This window comes from Protomyctophum parallelum (assembly GCF_964188405.1).
Source record: "Protomyctophum parallelum genome assembly, chromosome: 13".
In the NCBI taxonomy this organism is placed as follows: Eukaryota; Metazoa; Chordata; class Actinopteri; order Myctophiformes; family Myctophidae; genus Protomyctophum; species Protomyctophum parallelum.
Window position 1 is genome coordinate 34,453,813 of NC_139708.1, and position 25,762 is coordinate 34,479,574.

The window sequence follows — 25,762 nt, forward strand, 5'->3', positions numbered from 1 at the left end:
AAGTGCTGAAAACAACTATTACTATTTTAATTATGGTTAAAATCAGGACAATTCCGTAGTGAATAGTGAAAACAGGGACATTTTAGTTAACAGCTGAACTCAGGACACCCAGCTTGAAACCGGAACAGTCCCGGACGCGACAAACTAATTCCTACACGGGTTGGGCTTATAACCACGCCCCCGGGCAAGTTAAGGTTTACTGAGGTTATGGTTAGGGTTAGGTTTACGGTTAGGGTTAGGTATAGTTTTACTGAGATTAAGGTTAGGATTAGGTATAGTTTTACTGAGGTTAAGGTTAGGGTTAGGTTTAGGCTGTCATCACAGCGACTGGCCAATCACAGCACGTCCTTGCACAACCCATGTAGGCTTTGGCATGACGCGTCACGGACAAACCTGGTCACTGTATGCTAAATACATCAGTTACATCTATCGCCAACTGAGACACTTGTAGGCCAGATAAATCTGAGCTTATCTTAGAGGGTGGTAGTAGAAGACAAAGTCCAAGTGCCAAACACGTTATGTCAGAGCTCGGCCCAAAACATCTAGCCTTGAACAGCAGCCAATATCTAATCATCGTGAATGAGGAAATCCCATTAGCAGGGAGAGAGGGGAGAGCAATTTGACAGAGAGGCGTACAAAGCAAGGGGTGTTGCTACCATGACAGAATGCTAGCCCTCTGTGTGACTCAAAGCTTTCAACAGCCACACCACCACAGGACGGACAGAGTCTAGCTCCATGTGTGACCTCACCCATCGCTGTATGGGTGAGGTTACAGATGAGGCTAGAGAGAGACTCACATCAACATTCACTTCCTTAGACAAAAAACACCTCCTTAGTCATTGAACTTGATTCATTCATCAAAATATACACAGCAGGTGACCACGTACCATTAGCTGCCTTCTTGACTTCTCTGTCCTTGAGAAGGTCAGTGAAATCCCACTTTTCGCAGTAGGTCACTTTTAATGGACACCAGGGTGAATCATCATAGATTTCTTTCTTTCACCAGAGCTAAAAAGGAGAGCTCAGCATTAGTGGCAAGTTAGGGAGTGTAAGGTCAGATTTAAAGGTTTAATCAGAGGTTTCATGTAGGCCTTTACATCATCGTGTATTAAATTAGAACAATTTGTTTAATGCACATAGCAGGGACGAGGGGAACACATTTGCAAGTGTTAATTGAAATTGAACTTGTTGTTGCAGGTGTTGTTTACAAAAACTAATAACGTCTGACTCCCTAAAATTAACAAGTAGGTGTAGGTACAAAACACCTTTGATGGGATGAATGTTTTCCGAGTATTTGTAATTACCTTATGTATTTTTTTTGTATGTATTTTATATGGACCCCAGGAAGTCTAGCTGTCGCCACGGCGTCAGCTAATGGGGATCCATTCAATAAACAATAAACACGTAGCCTACTCTCCGTGTCTGAGAGAGTGCAGTCAAGTCAACATTCCAGCCCCCCGCTCCTCCCCCTCCCCTCACACATGCACAGCGGCAGATTCTTTAGTTATTCTTTAACCTCACTCAAGACAAGTCCACTTACTTTGTCCATGCTTTGCTGTTGTATCTTTAGTTAACCAAACTAAAATCCAGTAATCCACACGTGTCAGAACTAGGCTATGTTAACCAGGAACACTGCGCAGTGCAAGGTAATGAACAACACCAGCTGGAAATGCTTCAGTCGTTAATTGTGAGTGTGTGTGTGTGTGTGTGTGTGTGTGTGTGTGTGTGTGTGTGTGTGTGTGTGTGTGTGTCACATATTGGGGGGTGCATCAGTTAGGTCAAGGGGAAATAGGGGATGCACGACCAAAAAGTTTGGGAACCGCTGCACTACAGTATATATATCTATGATTGCCTCTGCCTCTGCACATTGCACAAAGAGAATTTGACTTGCGCATGCGTGTCAGTTTACAAGCAAGTCCCTTTTCTGTGAGAGCCTTGAGCACCTCTCAGTGGTCAGAGGTAAGTATTGCCATTGGGCTGTAGTAGGCTACTATTAATCATGACAGAAGACCAGAGGGAAATCATGTTGTATTTTTTAGTGGTGCACCGTGCAACCACTCCTGACCTGAACATATGTTACTGAACAAACAGTCTATAGCAAGGACAACATGTGTTATATTATTGCCTATACAAAATCAAGGTATTCAGTGTTTTAAATTAGTATTCAGGTCGGTGTTCATCCACTCACTGTCCATTTCGGTATATCCCCCTGGAGTTTTACTTGGAGGCGAAGGGGTGGTGGCAAAGATGTTTAGTTTTTTTGGCAGGTGTATGATGAAATTCTCGCATGTGATACACTTGTCATCTTTTGGAGCTTGTGTGAGATATTCAGCGTCAGTGTCTCTTCATGTCTTAGTTTATATTACTGAACCACTTTCAATTCAATCTTTATTTCAGACCCAAGGTCTGAATATCGCAATAAAAACACAATAGGCCTATAATAATAAATAAAAAAACAGAAAAATAAATAAACAAAGTATGAAATGGCTAAGTGGCGCAAACTGATTATCAACGGATAATAGTTGAACATCTATTGTGGTTCTGGACTGGGTATGGGCACATCTAAGATTCCATGCGCGGCTAAAGGAAGCCGACGTCTTTTCCGGGTTTTTAGACAGCTGGTGGATTGAAAAGAAGCTCCACCCATGCGGCAGGTTGCCGCGTCGGCCAGATTCCCGGAAAAGCTTACCCCAGCGGCAACCTGCCGTGTGGGTGGAGCTTCTTTTCCATCCACCAGCTGTCTAAAAAAAACGTAAATGACACAAAACACAGCTTCTTCTGTCCTCACATGGAATCTAAAGTGTGCCCAGGCTGACAGTCACTGGTAGCCCCTATAGCTGCAATGGCTATACTATTTAACACTTGTGTAGTTGATATGGTGAAATAGTTTTGGTCTATAATTTTCTAAACCTAACTAAGTCAGTCAGTACTTACTTAAACCTAATTAATTAAATAAACCATAAATCCTCAATTATAATCAGTGATGACAGCTGACCAGGTCAGTAAGTGGGCTGTCTCAACACTTCCTCCATCATGAACTGCTCCCGTGTGTGGCTGACACTTGGTAAAACTCTAATATACACAGTGGTAAGGCCAGCTGGATTGTTGATAATAACGAGGCCAGCGTGTGTTGATGCTCGAATATCCTGATTCCAGAGGAAGCAGCTACCATTTCCTGGTCAATCAAGCAACCCGACGGGGGCACACGATAAGACCAAGAATGGCCATATGCGCATGCGGCACACACACACACACACACACACACACACACACACACACACCCTTCCCTTCCACATACCCCACCTCTTCCTTCTCCACGGCCCACACATACAGTACAGCCTTCATGGTCCCAGTCTGCTAGTAGCAGCAGTGTCTTCCAACACTCACCACCACCATCTCCCAGGATGGCCCCTGGACTATCATACAAGCTGCTGCTACTTCTGGCCACCACCGGGCTCCTGAACTTTTGTAAGGACCCACCACGCCGCTCTCTCTGCGCCTCTCCAGGACACATATACACTCATTCTGGTTATACTTCATTTCGCAGATTCAAATTTTTCAAAAATGTCATATTCTCTTGTTTGTTTGTTTTGTCCCAAACACAGGTCAGTGCATTGAAGATCAGTCGTGTAAGTACAAAAAATCACTTTCACTACAGCAGCGGTTCTCAAAGTGGGGTCCATGGGGTTTCTTGGGGGAGTTCCAAACTGACTCTTACAGGTCTGTAACTCTCAGAGTAATGGGGTTCTCTGAACTTAAAAGGCTTGAGGACCACTGCACTACAGAGCTGTGAGGGATTCTTTGTTCTGTCTTTAGGAGTCTATCAGATAGTCTGAGAATAACTGATCCTTATTTTCTGAAGCAAGGTGGCTGTTTTTACATCACACACACAAAATGTTGTTTTGCACTGCAGGAAATGGGCATTGTGTACAAGCCTCATGTCTGGTTAGATTCACTGAAGGTATTTTTAGCTGTGATTGTGCAGCTGCCTGCTGGGGTGCTTTCCGTCGGCATGGGGATGAACGTCCCAACAAACTACGTGAATTGTCTTTGAAACATCAGGAGCCAGAATGTACTGCACCTGCTCATGCCGCCCCGGGGCAGCTTTCATCATCATGATGATGTTTTTGGAGCTCTTGGAAGGGAAGTCTGTGCCATAGAGCTGTAATAGAATAGGCCTATCTGCATCCACAGCTGCTAAAGTAGTAGAAACAGATATGGCCGCTATGTATTGCTGTATATGAGCCACGTGGCCATTCTAAAAGCATTAGCACAGTGGTTCTCAAAGTGGGGTCCGGGAACCCTCAGAGTTCCTTGACGGAGTTCAAAATGGACACACCCTCTCGGGTCTGTCACTCTGAGTGTACAAATGGAACCAAACGGACCCCTATGGGTCCATTTGGTTCCATTTGCACACTCTGAGTTGTGGGTGGTCCTTGAAATTTGTTAGGAAAAAAAGACAAAACTTTGAGAACCACTATTGCTCTGACCCTTACAGGTCTGTAACTCCGAGAGTACACACTCAGAGTTATGGGTGGTCCTTAACATTAGTAGAGGAAAAATAAAAAAGGTTTGAGAACCACTGCCTTAGCAGGAGTTGAGGCGTGGCACAGGTTACATTGTGTTGCTGCTGCTGAGCTCAGAGAGCTGAAGGCAGGGTAAATTACAGGAGCACTCCCCAGTCCCGAGGGATGGGAAGGTCAGCGCCTGTTTGTTGAAGCCCTTTTCCTTCCTGCTTACTGCGCAGTGAAGTGGGACTGCTGCAGGGGACAGGGGGCCTCGTCCACACGTCACCTGGATGTTAGGAGAGAATAATAGAACAATACAATGCTCCCTCATGACCCTGACCACTGCACTGCAGGCCAGACTTGGCTCTGTCCCCCTGTAACGTTATCTTATTTGTTATCTACCTCTATAGTTATTAGGCTCCTGATCACGTTTGTTTTGCTCCTGATCCGATTCCGATCGATCGATTTTGAGTATCAGCCCATACAGATTTTTCCGATCTGATATTTATATTTTTATAGAACACTTATGCCATATCACAACAGTACAATATCCAAAAGAAATCACAGACAATAACTAGTCTAATATCATGATATGGAAATAATATTCATACCAGGGATGTCCCGATCACGTGATTGGATCGGGACCACCCTAATTGTTATCTACCGGTACTTTCATGGTTGTCATTATTGCACATGTGAAATATGCTGTGTAATGCTAAAACTCACACTGTGTGTGTGTGTGTGTGTGTGTGTGTGTGTGTGTGTGTGTGTGTGTGTGTGTGTGTGTGTGTGTGTGTGTGTGTATGTGTCTACATGACACAGCACTGTACACCATTGACACCGTGGAGCTCCAGATCGCCCCCAGCGGGTCGGTGGAGAGCGGAACGCCCGTGAGCCTGCGCTGTGAGGTCAGTGTGAGCCACGACCCCCTGCTCCACCTGACCCACCGGTTCCACTTTGTGCAGAACGACAGGCCCGTCCACTCCCTCAACACATCAGAGGCCAGTGCCCTGTACCAGCTGGCCCCGGCCAGGGCAGCAGACTCTGGGAAGTACGAGTGTCTGGTGGACGTGGAGGGCAAGAGCCGAAGGAGCGTCCCGCGGGAGCTCATCGTCAAAGGTATACGGTTGATGGTTGACATGAAGTTGACACCCCTGTTGGCCTAGGTCAGGGGTTTTCAACTGATTGTGAACCAGGGACCACCTCCCTGACTTAGAATCAACCTGGGGACCACTATTGTGTTGGGTGGGGATATGGGCTAAGATTAGTGCTTTTGTAAGTTAACACTTGCTATGCATCCCATGTGTATTAGTGTATACATCCCACTGTTTCTCAAGCGTTCACTACTACTGGCAAAATGTCCTAATAATAATGACTCAACCAGACAATCTGGTGCACTTCCCCTTTCTTGAGATTCTAACTCCCTTTTTCTGTTGAATTTCTTGAACTCCAACTTGTCAGTAAATGACTACATGGATGGACTCATCATAGGTCACCAGGTCATTCAGTTCACGGTTTCTCAACTAGTGGAAAGAACATTTAAAACAAATCAACAAATCCTACATTACTAAATGCATGGTCAGGGACATGCAATACCTCCACGGACCACCAGTGGTCCACGGACCACCTGTTGAAAACCCATGGCCTAGGTCCTTAATATATATATATATATTGATGGAGATATTCATTAGTATTTATACCGGTAAGACGCCTGAGGCCACGCATCCGGCTCGTTGACGGCAGACTGCTGGGCGAGTGCTGGCGCTTTGGCTTGGGGGGTCAGATCAACATGGAACGAATTCTGTACTGCATGTCTTGAGTGTACAGGGCTTGATGAGGCCAGATCAACATATGGAATGTCAGAACAGGTCGGCTCCATATAGAGTATATGGAGATCTAAGGGTGGTAGCGGGGACATTCTCTTGAGTGTACAGGGTTTGATGAGGGCCCAGGTAGGGCCGGGCCTTCATTTTCGGGCTTGTTGAGAACTCTAGTTTTTACCGGCTGCACTAATAACTTTGGGGCAGGCCCGTCTAGAGTTTGAAGGTATAACAGGTATAGTCAAAAGCAAGAGGAAGGATGGATAGGGAAGGATCAACATTTGGAATGTCAGAACAGGTTCTGACATATATCCATATATGGAGGTCTGAGGTCAGATGTAGAGTTGCTGGCCAATATTGATGGCATCAGGGATCTCCATATATGGGCTTAACTGTGACAGCAGGTCGCATAACTGATATTCATCCCTGATGATGTCACGTGATGTCACGATGACCTGGGCGGGCACGATATATAGGGGGTGATGTCACGTGATGGCAATTAGGGCTGGGACTCGATTAAAAAAATCGAATTAATTCAAGGCATTGTAATTAATTAATCAAAATTAATCGCATATATTTAATCACATATATTTGACCTGCCCTTTTACGGAATTTGGTATACGAGTGAATCAATGAGTGAGTTAGTAAGTACAAATTCCACTGGGCCAAGCAAAGAGGTCTGATCAGCTGTTTCTCCCGTTGTGTGCGGCGCACCGTTATGAAAGGTGCGCCTGAAATTCATGCAGTGAGAAAGGTTTTGTGGATTAAAATGCATAGTTTGTTTTTATCGCATTATTTTTTCTGTAATTAATTCATCTGAATTAATCAGTTAGAGTCACAGCCCTATATTTATTTTTTTTGAATCCCCATGGACTCTCCCCAGGCCTCCAGACGCCTGTGTTGCAGCTCAGCAACACCACGTTGTTTGAGGGTGTGGAGATCACTGCCACCTGCACCGCTCCCGAGGAGAAAGGCTCGCTGCTCTTCTACTTCTACCAGGCCTCCCGGTCCGGAGAGACCAGGAGAATCAAGCAGGTGGGACCCAGCGGGAGCACGTCGGAGACCAAGCTGGTGCTGAGGCAGGCCGGAGACAGCCTGCTGTACTGCGACTATGACATCACCACGCTCCCCGAGGCCGGACGCTCCAACGCCAGCAACAAGGTTCAAGTGATTGTCAGAGGTGGGGGTGCCGCCCTGTTGGCTCAACCCGTTAATGCACTGACAATAGAGTTGCAATGAATGAATGAATTGATTAATTAATTAATTAATTAATTAATTAATTAATGAAGAGAGAGAAATAAATAAAATATAAAAGAAAAGGAGAAAGAAAAAAACAAACAAAAAATATATGGAATAGGAAAAAAAACACTTGTTTACACAAATGTTTTCAAAGCGATTTAAAAGAGGACACTCTGCCCTCTCTTTCGTCCTTTGCTCTCTAAATAAAACAACATCTCATAAAGATAATGTTGTTCAAGAGCTGTGGCATCAAAACAACACTCAGACATGAATACTGCTTTTTCCCCAGATGTAACTAATTTAGCATTTGTTTCATGTTTATCCTCAGGACTACACTTCTCCCCCGTTATGAACGTGTTGCCGTCCACCACCGTCTTTGAGGGTGACGTCATCGAGGTGGTCTGCAGGGTGGTGAATCCACCCGCCAGGAACGTGGAGGTGTTCCTGAACAAGGACAAGCGGGTGCTCAAGAAAGCCTCCGTCAGCCTCAGCCATCGTTACACGGTGCAGTCGGGGGACTCCGGCGAGTTTGTGTGCAAGGCGGAGTGGGGCAGCACACAGAAAGAGACGCATCAATTTGTCCGAGTCAAAGGCAAGTACTGGACAACTTGTGTATATATGTATTTTGCACTACTAGAACATTCTGCAAGACAGAGCCCCATGCAAGACTGAGCGGTGCCTCCACTCCATTACACAGCTATATGTGTCTGTATGTATATATACGTGTATGTCCGAACACGGAAAGCTGCAACAAGGTAACTCTGTCACTTCTCGACTGGAAATGACAGAGCCGCCTGGGGGTCTCGATGTTGTCTCGATGTTGCCGGGACCCCCACACGGTACAGTTGCACCGCTCACTTCACACAGGTGTGATTTCTTTCATCACTGGACAATAAGGCATGGCAGGCAGGTAACAAGGCCTTGGGGCTCGTGAGGCATGCCATAGTGAGCTGTTTCCAAATTGCACACATTAGTGGGCTAGCTAGCTAGGACATCGAAGCAAAAGAAAATTATGGTTGTTATTTGCGCAAGCAGAGCGAGCAAGTATAGTGGTCGGCTGGACCAAAAGTGTATGTATGTATGGTATGCATGTCTCTAATTGGCTATTGGTGGTGACGTAATTAAGATACGTTTCAAGATATGTTTATGTTGGGTGGGTAAAAGGTAACGTATGTTGCTTCAATTGTTGCTTCAAGGTTGGTATAAGGTCAATAACGGGTCTAAAGGATTTAGAACAGTTGTAATAGACACAGCAGTTGTAATTGACATTAGTTAGTAGCAGCAATGCGCAAGTTGGCACCTCGACATTTATAGTTGAGGATTGTGTTTGAAATGTCGAGGCCTGTGGTTCCTTAACTGATTTTAGCTATGGGACCCAAAATGTTACTGCGAAAACAATCATGACAGTGAACGAAACAGACCAGTGTGTGTGTAGGTGCCTGCGTGCCTGCCTGCACGCATGTAAGTGTGTGCGTGTGTGCATGAAAGTGCCTGGATGTGTTCAAGGTTCAAAACATCCGTTGCATCCATTTGCGCAGAGTCTGACTTTCACTCTCTGGAAACCTGACAGATCTGTTCTCAGCCCCACACCTGAGGATGGATCCCATAGACGTGTTTGAGGGAGAGCAGTTGACACTGAGCTGCTCTTTGCCCAGTTACGCGTCAGAGAGGATCAGCAACGACTCCATAAAGTTCTCCATCTACAGAGGTGACATGCTGCTGACCATGACGGACACGTACAGCACCACTGCACGTGCCTCCATAAATGGCAACCACACGTGCCGAGTCAAGGTCGTCGACCGCCTGGGCCAAACTTTCCGAAAAGACAGCGAGACGGTTGTTCTGAAGGCCAGAGGTAAACGTCTGATTTGTACTACAAAAATAGCCAATCTACAAGCTGACAGCACGGCACTTGTCATGAGATAGATCTGCTATTTTCAACACTGACATGCAATAAAATATAACAGGGCTTTATAGGAGTAGTTCACCCAAATTCAATTACACATACCATGAAGCCTATAATTATAATATATTTATATTCCTAAGCCGATAATTCTCTGACCGGGTGCGGAGAAATTAGTGGCTTAGGATTGCTACAAAAACAAATAAATCTCCATGAAATCAAGCCTCCATGGGGTTTGTAATGGATAGAAAACAAGTATTTGTTTTCGGTGAACCTACTCCTTTAAGACTGTGTAATGAACTGTCTTCTCATGCCCCAAACCCCCCCTCTTCTTGTTCCTCTCCCAGTTCCTGTCTCTAAGCCCATGCTGAGTGTGGTCGGCGGCAGACTGGTGGTGGGAAAGCCCTTCCTGCTGCGCTGCCACAGCCAACACGGCAGTCTGCCCATCACCTACACGCTGTTCAGCCCCCTGCCGCGGGCCCAGGACGTCAGGGTGGTTAGCAGGCCAGGGGACGAGGCCGTCTTCAACATCTCAGCCATCCAGAAGGCGACAGACATCAAGAAGTTTCTCTGCCACGCCAGAAACAATGAGCACAATCCCCCGATGGTCAGCTCTGAAGTGCGCCCAGACGCCCAGATCATCATAGGTGTGTAGCAGAGTGGCTCACATTCTGAGCTTGATGGCCTAAAAGTCTAATATCTCCCCCGAGCTATAAGGGAAGTCCCTTTGACCTAGTGGTTAAAATATTGGCTTTCCATGCGGGAGACTTCAAGAGAGGGTTCAAATCCCAGGTGTTACAGTACATGTGTGGCAGTCTGGCAGCAGACATAGAAATATTAAATGTTAAATTGAGATAATAGGAGATAAGTTTAACCTGCTCTGGAACAATGCAGTTGTACAATTTACAAATGTACATTTAGTTACTTTGTTAAATAACCTCTACATTTTACAGTCTAGATTTGGGGTCCGATGCAGGTATAAAAGAAAAGGGGTATCAAATAGGGGTCCGTGGCCTAATACATATCGGTTCTGTTGGTTGAAATGGGGCATTCTGCATAATGAGTATTTAAAGTACATTTTATGCCAATTGTTTTGTACTTCCAGTATTTCTACATTGCAGTATTGATACTTTTACTTATAAGTAAGAAACTTTAAGTACTTTTTCCACCACTGGCTGACGTGCACTGCATCCCCCACAGAGCCTGTGTCCAAGCCATTGTTGACCCTGCAACCCAACACGGGAGTGGCCACCGAGGGCCAGGACTTGACCATCATCTGCAGCGTCCAGAGAGGCACCCCTCCCATCAACTTCACCTGGTACCACACCCAGAAACCACAGCCGCTGGACACGAAGACCCTGGACGGGACGAAAGGCTCCTACGTCATCAAAGGCGTCCGAGGGGAGGATGAAGGCGGATATTACTGCGTCGGCAACAACCAGGCCGACGACAGCAAGAGCAGTTTCGTTGTCACAGTCGGAGGTGTGTTTGTTTTGCGTGGTTTGCAACTTTGCATGCAGTGTTGTGCATTTAGACACAGTTGTTAGTGTACGCATCTGCGTGTATGTGTCTGTGTGGATATCAAAGAATGCGAGAGAGAAACCCAATAATAGTGAGGCGCAGAACTGTTTCATAGGGGAATAAATCAGCACTTTCTATGCTTTGGGAAATGTGGGGGTGGAGTTATAAACAGTGGGTTTCATTTTACCTTGAATCTCGGGTCCAGGGGTCCTACTGTTACTGCTGATATATGCCAATGATGCTACATCTCTCCATTATTCTTCTATATTGTGCACAGTGAAACAGGCTGGATGGAAGAAAGGTTTAATCGCCGCCTTCTGCATCCTGCTGATCACGGCCATCATACTCGTTATCATCATTAAAAAGGGCCGTTTGCCGCTGAGGAGGAAAAGAGCGGGCGAGCTGTCTGTGTGAGTGAGCCCTTTCCTTCGTTCTTATCAAGACCGCTAGGATGTTTTCACGCTGAAGTAATGTGATTTACAAGACAAGGTGCCCATGTAACCGCCCATATCAGGGCTTCCTGTTTCAAAGGGCTGATTGTGTTTCCATGTCTGCGGCCTCCTCTTTAGGAAGTCGGCCAGCACCAAAGCTGAGAGGCTGAGCCTCACCCAGGCGGAGGTTGTGACTGCAAACGGTGAGTTCTGCTGTGCCGATAATGGCACCCTCCACCACAGAGACAGTCAGGGTGGAGAGGAAAGGGAGAGGAAGACAAGTTATGCATTTAGCAGACGCTCTTATCTATAGGGCGACTTACAAAGGGCAGGATCGGAGTTAAATGGCATGAACCCTGGTCAACCAACAACAGTGGTGCTCAAGTAAATAGAGAAGCGCCAAGAAAAGAATGTGCCACACAATAATTAGGATAATGGGTAAAAATCTAACCTAGCATCTGATTAAATAACATTCTATGTAAAATAATTTAAATAACATTTTAAGCATCTGTGGATAAGCAAACAGCATCTACTGTATGTGACATATTGTACAGTGTATGTCATTTAAATAACATACCAGTGGTCCTTGAGAGGGTTCCAGCTGGTCCTCAGAGTTAGTTAGGTAGTTGGTAACCAAATGGACCCTTATAGAGCTTAAACTCTTGAGAGTTTCAAATGAAACCAAATGGTCCTGTTCATTTCATCGTCTACTCAGGCTTATGTGTACACCCTAGACAGTTTGTAATTTACTTGATTCAGTATTTAGATATTTGATATTATTTTTAGCTGCCCCTCCCCCTTCCTATACAAACCCATTGTAACTTCAAACTCTATTTTAACCATGACAGATTCATCGAAAATACCTGTCCTTTTTTCTGGTGACTGATATTGTCCTAATATGTTAGGAGGCTGTGTTTTTTTCATTTACTGTTTTCATTTATTTTTAATAATTCTTTTAGATTTTTTCCTCCTGGAGGAGCTTCTTTTCCAATAATTTCATCATCAAGTCTGTGGCTCAAATACTGAATAAATAATGGACCTTGAAATGAAAAGTGTTGAAAACCACTGAACTGTATAACATAGTGTACATACATAGCATATGTGAACAAGTAAACAAGTAGCCAACACGTTTTTATGTATCACATATAGAAAAAGTGAGTCTGAAGAGATTCATTTTTCAGATTGAGGTGAAGAATGGGGAGTAAGTCTGAATAGTCCTGACTGAAGCGGGAGGTCATCTTGGGAGCCAGGAGGGAGACGAGTCTAGGCCAGAAAATTTAGAAAAAGTATTTGTTGGAATTCAAAAACTTTTTTAATTCGATGTTGTTGCATTCTTTTCTGTGCAGTCACTCCAGGGGTGATGGGGCGGAATGTCTGGAGCGAGCATGTGTCTGGTTCTGGTGAGTCTCCATCCACCACTACAGGCGTATTCATTTTTAATACGATTCACATATGAAACAATATAATGAGCTTTGAATGGTTTAGTAAATTATTGATTAAGGCCCTTTCAAGTCATTTGAAATGTAATTACGCTGTCTGCAGCCTTGCATGACAGCATATTGCAATTTGTGTGTTTATGTTAATATGTTTCTTCGCAATATATCTTAATTGCGCATGGTCAGATTTGATGTAACTTTGTAGCAATGATCAGCAGACTGCGCCGCTGCCCCAAAGTGATGAGTTTGAAGTTGAAAAGGTCAAAGGTTAATCAAGAGACCTAGCTCAAGAGATGTTAGCCAGACTATACGACTAATACACAAATGAGCAAATGCAATTAGCTCCTGGCTCCCGTTTGCATGTGTTTAATCAAGCTTGTACGTTTATTTCCATTTCCAATGCTGATTGCTGATGGCTCTGTTGCTGTTGTTCTGTTGCTCCACCAGAGTCTGATGATCAGAACAGCGTGGTCCCTGCAGAGCAGCCTGAGACACAGTACACTGAGGTCCAGACCCGACCGCTGGATCCTAACAGAGGTGAGACAGCTACATCTTGTGCCCTTATCCCTAAACTTATTTGCCATTTGTTTTACTATTTTAAAATAGTTCAAATAGCTGATCTACAAGTTCACAATGTGTCGATGTAGATTGGCTAGTTGAACTATTTAAAAAAAGTTTTAAAATAGTAAAAAATGGCAAATAAGTTTAGGGATAAGGGATAAGGGTTAAGAGGAGGTGCAATTAGGGCCCTGAGTGGTTTTAACATTCTTCCTAACTCCACAAACAGTACAAATGTATTAGCTTTAATCTGTTCAGTGTATTTCCCACAAATGCAGTTGACCTTTTAGACAGTCTCAGACTGCTGCGTTTTAGACAGTCTCAGACTGCTGCGTTTTCGGACCCGAATTTCGGTCCGCCGTTTTCTTTTATATATTATTTCTTCCTTTCTTTTATGCCTCAGGACCACGGCAAAAAATTGCAAAAAAAACCACCTTTAGTCTGATTATACCTCCCTGTTCCACCCTAGCTCCGGTGAAGAAGGGCACGGACACTGTGTACAGCGAAGTACGGAACTCCAAGCAAGGTAAGACTAACATCCTGTTCACCATTGAACAACGGCCTCGTGTTACGCAGCAAGCAAAGTCTTTGGCCCGCGTTTGAAAAATGCGCCAGGAAAGGGGACCGGCTCCAGCTATAAACATCTGCATTGTTTGGTGAAAGAACGTCCCATTGAAGGAACAGAAACCCAAACGCCAGGTGTCCACTTCCTGACCTCGTCAAAGGCAACTTCCTGCTACCACAATCAGACCCATACACAGAGTCCATCCGTCAAGAGGGGAGAGCAACATGGCCCATTGTTTTAATGTCAGAGGAAAAATAAAGCCACCCGTCCAACATTTTGTCCATTGTTGAGCCACGGGACGACTCCTTAAGGGCTAAATGTCTGGTGGCAAACAATGATACAGCACGCGGGAAAGGGCACACAATAATGGCCTTGGATTTTTTTCGACTCTGTCAAACAATGGACATGGAGCAGGGGAAAAAGATTACTATGATAATACATGTTAGTGTGCCTAGTGTGATAAGCCTCCTAGTCTTCTGGAGTATTCGTGGGTTTTGTTTAATAAAATAATAATAAAACTTTATTTGTATTTGTATAGCACCTTTCATGACATGAAATGCAGCTCAAAGTGCTTTACAGAACAATGGAGAATAAAAGAAAAGCAAGGCAACGACATTAAAAAACAAGCAGTAATGCAGTACAGTGAGGACATGAAAAATAAAAAATACAAGATCAATTAAAGGCAATGTTGTAGAAGTGGGTCTTGAGCTGAGCTTTAAAAATGTCTACAGAGGCTGCCTGACGAAGGTAGGCCTACAGTGGGAGCTTGTTCCATGCCGACGGCCCGTAGAAGCAAAAAGCTGCTTCCCCGTATTTTTTAGTTGCCATTCTTTTGGGCAAAGCGAGCAGGCCGGCGGTGGAAGACCTTAGGGGGCGGTTTGGGACATATTTAGGCAGGCAGTCAAGTAGGTAGGAAGGTGCGAGACCATTGAGAGCTTTATAGACAAGTAAAATAATTTTAAAATCAATCCTAAAAACAACCGGAAGCCAGTGCAGTGATGCCAAAACTGGAGTAATATGTTCTCTCATCTTAGTTCTAGTTAAAACTCTGGCTGCTGCATTTTGGACAAGTTGTAATCTGTCAGTTGTTTTCTTAGGCAGTCCTGAAAAAAGTGCATTGCAGTAATCAAGCCGAGAAAAAACAAAGGCGTGGATTAGCGTTTTTGCATCGTCCAAGGACAGAGGAGTGGTGGCAGTGAAACTAGCCCACGTCTAATCAACTGACACCCACCATTTCCTGAACTTGTCTTCTGGCATTGTTTTCACAGGTGCCTCTGATCAAGCTGACAATGTAAGTAGAGCAACGTGCTCCTGCGCGCACACACACGTGTGCGCGCGCACACACACACACACACACACACACACACGCACACACACACACACCTTTATATTCACTTCCTAAGGAGAGACAGTACAATGCTGAAAAATGTCCTGGAATCACAGAGAGTAATTGATCCTCATGAGGAAATTCAAGTGTCAACGTTTTACTATTTGCAGACAGCTAAAATGTTCAGCTGTGACAAAATGTGGTTTCGTCCAACTATGACAGATCATGTTCTTTCACTGCAGGAACACTGGCGCTATCATTGTTCCTGTTCTCCTACATTCTTGTTAAGCCGGTTGTGAGCTTGTAGATCTGCTATTTTGGGTGCACAACACACCACTCACAACAAAGTATATCAAGCTCCTTACTTTTCCCAAAATATCTATCTAAATCAATCAGTAAACCTAGCTAGAGTCATTCACAGAGATTTAGCCTAAATTAAAGCTCTGATTTGGTTTAGTTTTTCCCACTCAAAATGACCTCTGCTGTGTCTCTCTCAACAGGGGTCTGTTGAATATGCCCAGCTGAATCGAGACAACGCTCAGAATGAGCACGACAACCACAATGACCATGGTGACCACCACGACCACAGTGACGGTGACCATGGCATCCAGGGAGACCATGTAGTTGACCATATAGTAGATGACCCTATAGATGACCTTATAGATGACCTTATAGATGACATAGATGACGTTGAACTCGCTGAGGGTGGTGAATGCAACGGTGAGCATGCAGCACCAGACTGTTAACTCCTTTTTTTTAATCAAACAGGACGAGTATTTATTCTCAGGTCTCTCTGGACCTGTAAGAGCTTCTTTTCCCACCGATAGACACCGATAGACATGAAAAATGACATGTTTGTATTTTTACTATATTTGTATCAACTTTTGGAAAATAAATAAATAAATTCTGTATAATATGAATGTACTTTTTTTTGCCATTCAGGAAGGCCAAATAAAGAAAATCTTTTGTTTCATAGCTCTGCATTCCTCAGTGAGTGATCAGTGTTCTTTTGCCCTGAGAACATGGCAAGGGGATATGAGTTGTGACCCACAGGAAAAGGCATTCAAACGTATATCCTTCCACTTGTCGCTGAAGGTGACAAATCCTGGACAGGGACTGAGGCCTTTGAACAGAGGAGAGAGAGAGGGGGGTGGGGAGGGAGAGAGAGAAGACAGTGTGGGATCATGGAAATGTAGTGCTACCTCTTTGAACCACTAGAGGTCAGACTACCAATGGAAACTTTGTGCCATCTGGCCGCTGTGTGATCTCTTCTAATATGAGCGGGGCTTTCTCTGTGTTGTCATAGCATCAAGGCATATCAGGTTTACTTTCCATCCCCTAATGCATGATGTGCAGTGCACAGTAAAATCTGAAGTGTTAAAATAACAATGAAATTGACCCATAAAGTGTCCATGACTGGGTACACACTCTGAATATTGATTGATTGATTGAAATATGTATTAACAGTTTGCAGAATTACAGTACATTTCAAGCCCAACTCAATACAAATTAATAGAATTAACACTTCAGATTTTTGCTGTGCACACATCTTGTAGTTGGCCCATAAAGGTGATATTAGAATTAAGTGTTACGTGAGACAATGATAAACCAAGGGTGGCTGTAGCTGAGTGGGAAGAACAATTAAGACACTAAATCCTGCCTTCCCGAACAAGACACTAATATCTCTAACGGCTCACCCTCAGCACTCATCATGACCACCTGAGCAGACATCAGCTGGGTGAAACTGAATTTCCTCTGTGGATTAGCAAAGGTTTCCCTCCCCCAGGGTGGGGTGCATGGGAACATACCGTAGATGCCATAACGTAAGGGTTCCTGTATGCCATAATGCCACGGCAACCTTTTCACTTAGCCGTTTTCCAAGGCTGGCAGGACCACCCAGTGCCAGACAATGGAAAGACACACGCACGCACACGCACAGTTACTTTTATGAATCATTAGGCTGCTGGAGAGGAAAGAAAACAAGTAATTAGAATAATAATGCAAGCATAAAATAAGTCAATAATGTAATAATACAACCTATTATATAATGAGTCAATAGTTAAATATGAATCATGTAAAATAAATGTGACAAAATTTGACTGAGGGACATACTGCCATTGGATTTTAGCTTCAAATTGACATATTGGTTGTTCAGTTTGACCCACCAGTTTTGGACATTGGCTTATAGAGTAATGTCTTGCAGAAAACAGAGAGTTGAGAAAACAGGCTTGAAAGGTTCACTTCTGTGGTCTCTAACATTACACCTAGCTAGATAGAGTATGTGTCATGTCAAACTCAGTAAAAAAAAAAAAAAAAGCTTTTCTCCTCTAGTGAAAAATTGGAATTTGCGTGATGGCAGGCTCTCAGTCAAATCTGGTCACAAATAAGAAACAATACTGGTTAATAATGGTTGTTTTTGATCAACTCAATTGATCACCTTAAGAGAACAATTCCCTCCATCAAAAAGAGGTGCTTGCTTCCAGTGTGCAGCTCTTTAAGGCAAAAGCATTAAGCTGCGTTCACACGGGCAGATGCAAAGTCTACCATTTATTGTCAATGGAAGCCAGCGACATGAAGATCCAAAGATGCATCCGGCGTTTGTAGCTGCTGCAAAAGCTACAAAGCTACAAATTGAAGCTGTGCTGGGTTCAACTTCCAGATGCAAATCTACAAAGTTACAACTGTAGCTGCAACTAGAAAAGTCGCAATTCTGGAAAAATTACTAAGTGTGGATCGACCGTGTGCGCAACAGATTTTACAAAGCGACAAAATATATGCTGTGATCTTTGCATCTTTTGCAACTGCCCCTCTCAACGCAGCATTAGAAATGTGGGTAAGAGAACAAATGCAGACGAAAGTTCTGATATTAGACTAAATGACTTAAACCCCTCTTAAGAGAACAGGTCTTGAGCTACAACTGTAGCCTACTTTCACCACTTTTTCACCACTTTTTCCATCTACACAAAATCTCTTTACCAAAAATAGCCGATCCACAAGCTCACCATGGCTTTGTGGATCCCCAGAATATTCACACTGATCCCCTTTTCCACCGGTTGGTTCCCAATGGGAGCCGGTTCAGTTCTTTTTGGTTCTTAGTCCATGAGCCAGAGCTCCAAAATTAGAACGTTAATTATGAATTGAGTGTGCAAAACCATACCTATATTAGAATGTTATCACAATGGAACTTCACCAATTGAGTACTTACACGAAGACAATGATTTATTGTATTACAAATTTTACGTGTATGTAGGAAGATATGCAAAATATATTAACAATTTAATATAGGTCTAGTTTTTCCCACCAATGTTGGAGGCGCTCATTTAGAAGAATATGAAAGATAAAAGGAAGTACATGGACATGGGCTCATGGACTAAGAACCAAAAAGAACTGAACCGGTTCCCATTGGGAACCAACCGGTGGAAAGTGGCTTTCATATTCTTCTAAATCTAAACGTGTCAACTCAATAGCCATACAACGAGAATAAAACTGTACTTGTGTGTGTGCCACTGTCTGGTCTGCATTGTTGAGTTCCCTCAGTTCAGCTGTCAACGTGGAAGCTTATAGGGATGTGGCGTTCTGACAGGAAGCTCAACAGCCTTTCAGGGATGCTGAAAGGCAGCGATCCATAGGGAATCCATAGAACATGACACCAGGGCTAAACACCAACGGCCTACCACCAAATTAGACACTTTCATCTCCATACGTCTACAGTAGGCCAACATATACAGTGGCCTATACAGGATGAAGCATACATACATCTTCATTAACACAACACAGCCACCTGCTTGGATTGTGTTTGTGCGTGCGTGCACGGCTTTTGTATTATTGTCCTTGTGGGGCCAAACCCGAACGTGCATGTCCACATGTCCACAACGATCATAATTTACCTTCAGGGTCACTTCATGGTTAAGAATAATTATGAAAGGTTTCAGGATGGGAATGAAACATTGGGATTTTGAGGTTACGTTATGGTTTTAGGAAGTAGGATATTTAGGCTAAGGTTATGGATAGTTTCATCGTTAGGGATAGGAATTTTAAGGTTAGGATTAAGTGGTTGTGGTTAAGGTTAAGTTTATAAGTTTGGCCAGCAAGTAAGTGTGTGTGTGTGTGTGTGTGTGTGTGTGTGTGTGTGTGTGTGTGTGTGTACGCGCATGTACAGTGAGCGTACAATATACACATGCATATTATGCACAGCAGCACTTCAACGCTTCCTCTCGTTCTCCCAGATCTCCTATCCAGTGTCTGACACCGAGAGACATGTCTGCGTCTCGGCTGGTGCGCAGCGTGAATGAATGCGGCATCGGGAAGGGCACTGCAGTTCCCAGATCTCCAATGTCTGCGTGTGAATGAATGCGGCATCGGGACGGGCACTGCAGTTTCCAGAAGGAAAACCCTCTCCTGGTCTAAGGATAGACCCATTCCTATGCCTGGAATGTTGGCATCATTCACACAGCCAACTGTGCCTCCTCAGGCCTGATGGTTACCGAACCAGAAGACTGGCCATACCAACAGACAGCATATTTTGAGCACCAGTGTCTAACGCCCCACCACTGCTACTGTAATAGGTTGTAATATAACTTATAAGTATTGTCATCAGTGGAATGCAAAGACTTCTCAATAATCAAATGGAATTAAGCCTTTAAAGGGTTTTCCTGTCTTGACATTTTTGCTTTTGCTAATTAACATGTGCTAATTTACTTTCGACTTATTTAAGCTTTTAACCAGGCTTCAACAGATTTTTAAGTCAACATACAATAAACAATTGGTCTGTGAAACTGTGCTAAAGCGCACTCTGTGTGCCCTCTCCTGTGACATCATCTGGGACAGCCGGCATACACTCCACGCCACGGCAGTCCATGCATGGTGCTCCAAGAGGTTCTCCTCAAAGAGAGAAGCCCTCTGTCAAGAGATTTATTGCGTTCCCTAAATCCATCATGTGCTGCTGCCACAGGTTTTTAGTATTCCTGTTACAGCCAGGAATGTTTCTGAATGAAACCTATAACGTGAAGCCTATACACACCACCACAGCTAATAATGGTGGACTTGACAAGCTGTCAATTAATGAAGAGGCTGAACGCTTCGTCCGTCCTTCTGTCTTGACATGTCTGTGTGTGTGTGTGTGTGTGTGTGTGTGTGTGTGTCCGCGTCTCCGCCACGAAATTTGACCCAGCCCCTTCTGTATCTGAACCAAGAGTCGTGAAGTGCTATCGGGTGCTCTGCTAAAATTGGCATATTGACTCCTGGGCAATGCATTCTGGGAATATCCTGCCTTTAACTTGGCCTTATGGGGCCATTTCTGTTTGTGGTCTTCAGATGAAGCAATGAGGTCATTGTGGTAGGATAGCCTTAGAGTCTAAGGCTATCCTACCACAATGACCTCATTGTCTAAGGCTTAGACAGACAAAGCTACAGGTAGGGCCTTGTACAAAGAAACTAAAGATTAGAATGAACATTTTCATAGCAGAGCTGTGCTCTCATGTCAAACACGGAAGAAGTAATCAGTCTATGCAGGTCTCAGCGGCGCACTTGTTTGATATTAATATATCAATAGCGCTGAAACTATCAATTATTTTAGCGATTATTCTATCAATTTCTTTTTCAATTAATCGAGCAATCGAGAAACAGGTACGTATTTAAAGGTTTTATGACATTCATTTTCATTTATTTTTATTTTTTCTTTTAGGTTTTATGACCTCAATTACACCCAAAAAACCTGAACTTTGAACATTCAGTGGATTTTCTGTGGTCTGAAGTTTTCTTTGGGGTTTGGAAGCCTTTTGAGCAACAATGAAAACAGGCAACACAGTGACATCTGCTGGCAAATCCCATTGACATATATGGGATTTGCAGGGTCTTACATCACTTACTGCCGGCAAATCAGAGCACCTGTTTGAGCCAGAAAACCCCAGATCACAGAAAATCTACTGAATGTTAAAAGTTCATGTTTTTTGGGTGCAATTGAGATTAGAAAACCTAAAAAAAATAAGAACAATTCCAAAACCTTTTTTTTTATGTCACAATCCCTTTAATCATTCAGTCATTTGTATACAATTCATCAACAAAGCAATTAACCACGTAAGCATTATTTTACGATTCATCACACAATAGTGTTCTGCAAAAATAGTTGAAAATAGCAGATCTACAAGCCTATAATGACTTGCCCAAAATATAGGGGTTGATTAGTAATCTATTATTATATTTTATTATCGCTAATATGAAGATGCATTGGCTGCTATGGTATCCATATCCATATCATATGGTATCCATATCAATCACCGCCATCGGACACTCGTGCACAGTAGGTGTCTGAGAACACGGAAGTAGGTTACTAGGATGGTGTTGTACCATTGACAGCTGACAATCAATCAAAAGATTATGGCATTTTTCCATTTGATTCCTAAATTTACATATTGCCTTCATTTTGTGGCAATATAGTGTGGTAGTGCACATTTATTCTGTATTCATTAGAATTCTCAACATGGTTTCATCTGACCTTTGAACACATTTACCAAAAACCTCTTTTACATCAATAAAACTATTCAGTGTTCAGTGTCTATAATAATGGCACCAGCAAGTAGACACATAGTGAACCAACAATTGCTGTGTACCTGCTTCTCAGACGTTGTAATACAACACTTCAGAGTTGCACAGTGTTGTCACGGGGTGCAGGTCATATTACCTGACCTACAGCACAGTCTGTACACGGTTGGTATCCTCAGCCTTCATAAACACATTTCAGCCAACCACCAAATATGCACTGACATTACCTAGTTGCACATAAATAAACAGCAGCAGCAGCAGCACAATGGAAGCCTCTCAGCTGGACATAAAAAACTAATGAAAAGTGAAAAGATGCAAATTAAGTTGAACTTGAAGTCTGTCTTTTAATAACACCCATACTTTCCATAGCAGTAGGTTATGCCATGATACTGTCTATATCTGATCATAGACTGATCTCCAAGTATTTTGTGCCTATTTGTTCTGTGCAATAACCAACACTGGGTACCCCTGCCAGTCATGTGATATGTTTACCTTTTGATTATGTAAGGTAGATTAATTTACATAATAATGATGAACCCCTTTCTCACAGTAATCATCCACAGCCCTATTCTTACATTGACCTCTCTAAGGATTACATAATGTGGACAATGTCAACCCAGAGTGACCGTCATTAATTTCCATTTGAAATTTCAGTTTGTGCCATTCACATGTCATGGAGGCATTCGACATTTTGAAAAGTGTTACTGAACTTTAGTAAATCCACGTCAAATTCCTCAGCGTTCCTCAGTTTAACTCTGCAAGTGTAATAAATAGTCAATTGGCCATTGAGGGCACATTTTTACACTATGTATCTGCTGTCGGACACAGTTGAGGTTTGGGTCTCCTCAGCTAGACTATGAGTATTTATTTAACATTACAACTTTTTCCATGCAAAGCCCTCTCTGACACAAGTGCATGCAGGTTGAATCGACTGACCAGGACCAGGTCAAATCTGCAGATGTTATTTGAATCGCACAACCAAGCCCTGCAGCAAAGCTTTGTCTCTTCATCCCAGTCTTCCTCCTGTATTAAAATTAACTCATGTAATCTCCAGGCTAATGAGAAGGATCAGGCCTGCCAGCTTCATATCCCACAGTGTGTGACAATAGAGGTTATGGGGCCAGAGCATGGCATGCCTGGGCTTAGTTACAGAGATGCTATCCATCTACTGCCAAGGGCATACATAACATGGATAGTGTGTCAAGGCGTCAGTAGCCATGTACCAGGAGGAAATTGTTACCTCACAGCGAGACCCTCTAACTCGACTGGGGCTTTTCTGTGTGGAGTTTGCATGATCTTCCCATTTTCATAGTAGTGTAATAGTGTTTCCTCTAGGGCCATACATGGGCACCTTCACTTAATGCAGCCTGCAGGTTAAAGAAAAAAACATAGGCCTATACAGTATATGATACATTATTGATTTCAGCTGTCCAAACGGATTTAGGAACCACCGGGCGGCCGGTGGGGGATAGAGTCGGATGGTAAGCCCGACAAGTGAGTCTAATGCGGCCGCGTTACTATATTAGTAGTTTAATGACTAGTATTAAAATTGTATTGCCTTTTTTTATATCCAATGTATTTGTATTTAAGTTCATAAAGTTACTAAATGTAAATAAAGTTACTAAAAGTAACTAAATGCATTTGAAATTAAATACAAATGTTACTTTTCACGATTCCAATAAAATAATAATTCAGCATTCCAATTCAAGATAGAGTGGCTATTTTTACTACTTTTGAGTGGCATACTAGAATTACAAATGACAAGTAGGGCATTCATTTACTATGGGAAAAAAAGTTCAAATATGGAGATAAGATGATTGTTTCTGCCCGACAACAACATTAAGCCATGTGGCCTCCTGGAATGAGTTTGGAAATATAGTGGCCTCTCCATCATCAAAGTTGGAGAGAAAGTTGCCCACCCTTGGTCATGTTAGGAACATATTCCTGCTTTACATTACATTACATATATGGGAATAAATGGAAATATTATGTTTGTTGTTGTTTTTTCACAAATCAAAACACTTAAAAGGTGCTGTGGACGATATTTTGCTTAAAAGAAAAAAGTTTTTGTTAAAAAGTTAATGCTGATTAATTCTTTGCTATAGACTGTCTCTCCAGCTCTTTAGAGAAAATACATTTTCAAGTGGATTACAAATGTCATCCAATGAGAGAAGATATCTTCAGTTTTATAGTGTTCTAGTTCCAGTTTTGTCTGGAACCCCAATCATTTACAATTTCACTGTATCCTGTACACTGCATATGAGTTCTCTCTCCTGATTGGATGAAAATGGTATCCTGACCTGAACATTTTCTGTTTACTAAAGAGCTGGAGAGACGAGGAGACCCCTCTTATTGAACGAACACTCGATAGCAAATACTATATATATCAATTATTATATAGCTTAGCTATAGCAAATATTACTGTGAATATAGGATTTAACAATAATTGGGATCTTGGGAGTTGGGACTGAAGCAGTTTCCGCTTCTCAAACACAAGCTTAATCCGACCAATTACAACTTTTTGAGAGCCAGAATTGCACAAACAAATCAAGTATTGACTATAAACCTTGTCTTGTTTGCAGTGTGCAATGTGTCATCTGAAGTTATATTCCAGACAGAAACACCATGGTCCGAATTCATGCGCTGAGTAAAGGTTACATTTAGGATTTAGTACAGCCACCTGTTCAACACTCTATAATTGTTTAAGCCCCACCAGAACTGAGCAATCAAGTCATCCTAACCTTGCACATCCTCAGAGTGGTGCAGAGAAACAGAGAGGGGTGCATTGGACTCTCTGTCCTCACTGGCTCATTGTGCAATAACGCATCCACAAATGAGACACGCGCATGCGCTGTGTTCAACCTTCACCCTCCTTTTCCATGGATGCGGGCCCAACCTGGGTAACTTTATCACATGCATGCAAACAGTCCAACGGCCCAGCTCCTGCTCCCCTCTCTCCTCTCTTGTGCTAAGTCAGACCACTGTAGTTCATGTTGTGCCAGAGACAGCTGCTGGGCCCGTTTACTGCCAGTGCTGCTTTACAGGGTAGAATTCCTCATACTTGGTCAATGTCAGCCACTGTAGGGGCCTCATTGTGTGGGCGGGCAATGGTGAACAAAGTACACAACTCCATTACTTGAGTCAAAGTATTGGTACTCACTCCTGGTCAAATATGACAACACTACATATGTCAACTTGCTCCAGTTCCGGTACTTTAAGGAGTTAAACTACTGAAGTAGGTATAGCTTGTGTTCACAACACATTTGTAAGAAGAAAAGAGTAGTTCACACAATTCTTTTCCCCTATCAATTACACACCCCATGAAGCCTTGAATTCATGGAGAATTCATGGAGATGACTTATCATCTCAACTTAGATGAAACGGTATCTGGTGGCAGTTGGGTGGTAATTTTTAACCTTGACAAACTATTAATACTTGAAAAAGTAATTTATAAATGAGCGGCTGACTTGAAGCTATGCTTTAAAAGGAAACAAATATAACAACTGAAATGTAGTGGCGACAAAAGCCCAAAATGTGTCATGTTTAAAAAGTCAAATAATGTTCAGTACAGACAAATGTCCTTAAAATGCAACAGGCTACTCAAGTAAATGTACTTTATTACTGTCCCACCTTGACTGGCGAGCATTGGCTTGTGCACGAAGCACCATTCTAAACAGTCTATAAAACATGTGATCCTTCCCAACTGTTCCCAAGGGACAGTTTATGGAAATTTAATATTGTTTTACTTGGGGTCACTGGAAATTATTAGAGGGGGCAAGGTGTTTATGTGGTGGTGCCCGCGTTCAAACCTTTTGCTCTTTTCTGCGCCAACATTGGGACAATGCCTGTCAACTCCTTCTATTTTGCTTGGAACAAAAAACACATTTGCACCCTCCAGACAACTGCTTGGTGGG

General features: G+C 43.1%; 1 protein-coding gene across 1 annotated transcript; it reads left to right on the forward strand.

The window, feature by feature from the left end:
* The first annotated feature begins 3,381 nt into the window (after positions 1 to 3,381).
* On the forward strand, positions 3,382 to 16,216 carry pecam1a (platelet and endothelial cell adhesion molecule 1a). The gene is made up of 15 exons (XM_083779422.1): positions 3,382 to 3,468; positions 3,606 to 3,629; positions 5,331 to 5,627; positions 7,212 to 7,508; positions 7,896 to 8,159; positions 9,138 to 9,422; positions 9,818 to 10,117; positions 10,671 to 10,952; positions 11,269 to 11,401; positions 11,561 to 11,625; positions 12,769 to 12,822; positions 13,306 to 13,395; positions 13,886 to 13,942; positions 15,250 to 15,272; positions 15,809 to 16,216. Exons 1-15 carry the CDS (start codon positions 3,405 to 3,407, stop codon positions 16,052 to 16,054), a joined length of 2,481 nt encoding a protein of 826 aa, XP_083635548.1. The 5' UTR covers positions 3,382 to 3,404; the 3' UTR covers positions 16,055 to 16,216.
* Positions 16,217 to 25,762: the final 9,546 nt, after the last annotated feature.

Bases quoted from the DNA above. Each gene is read 5' to 3' on its own strand.
- pecam1a (XM_083779422.1), top strand. From the start codon at position 3,405: ATGGCCCCTGGACTATCATACAAGCTGCTGCTACTTCTGGCCACCACC. The intron at 13,396-13,885 runs GTGAGACAGCTA...GTTCCACCCTAG, and splicing joins ACCGCTGGATCCTAACAGAG to CTCCGGTGAAGAAGGGCACG. The intron at 13,943-15,249 runs GTAAGACTAACA...TTGTTTTCACAG, and splicing joins AGTACGGAACTCCAAGCAAG to GTGCCTCTGATCAAGCTGAC.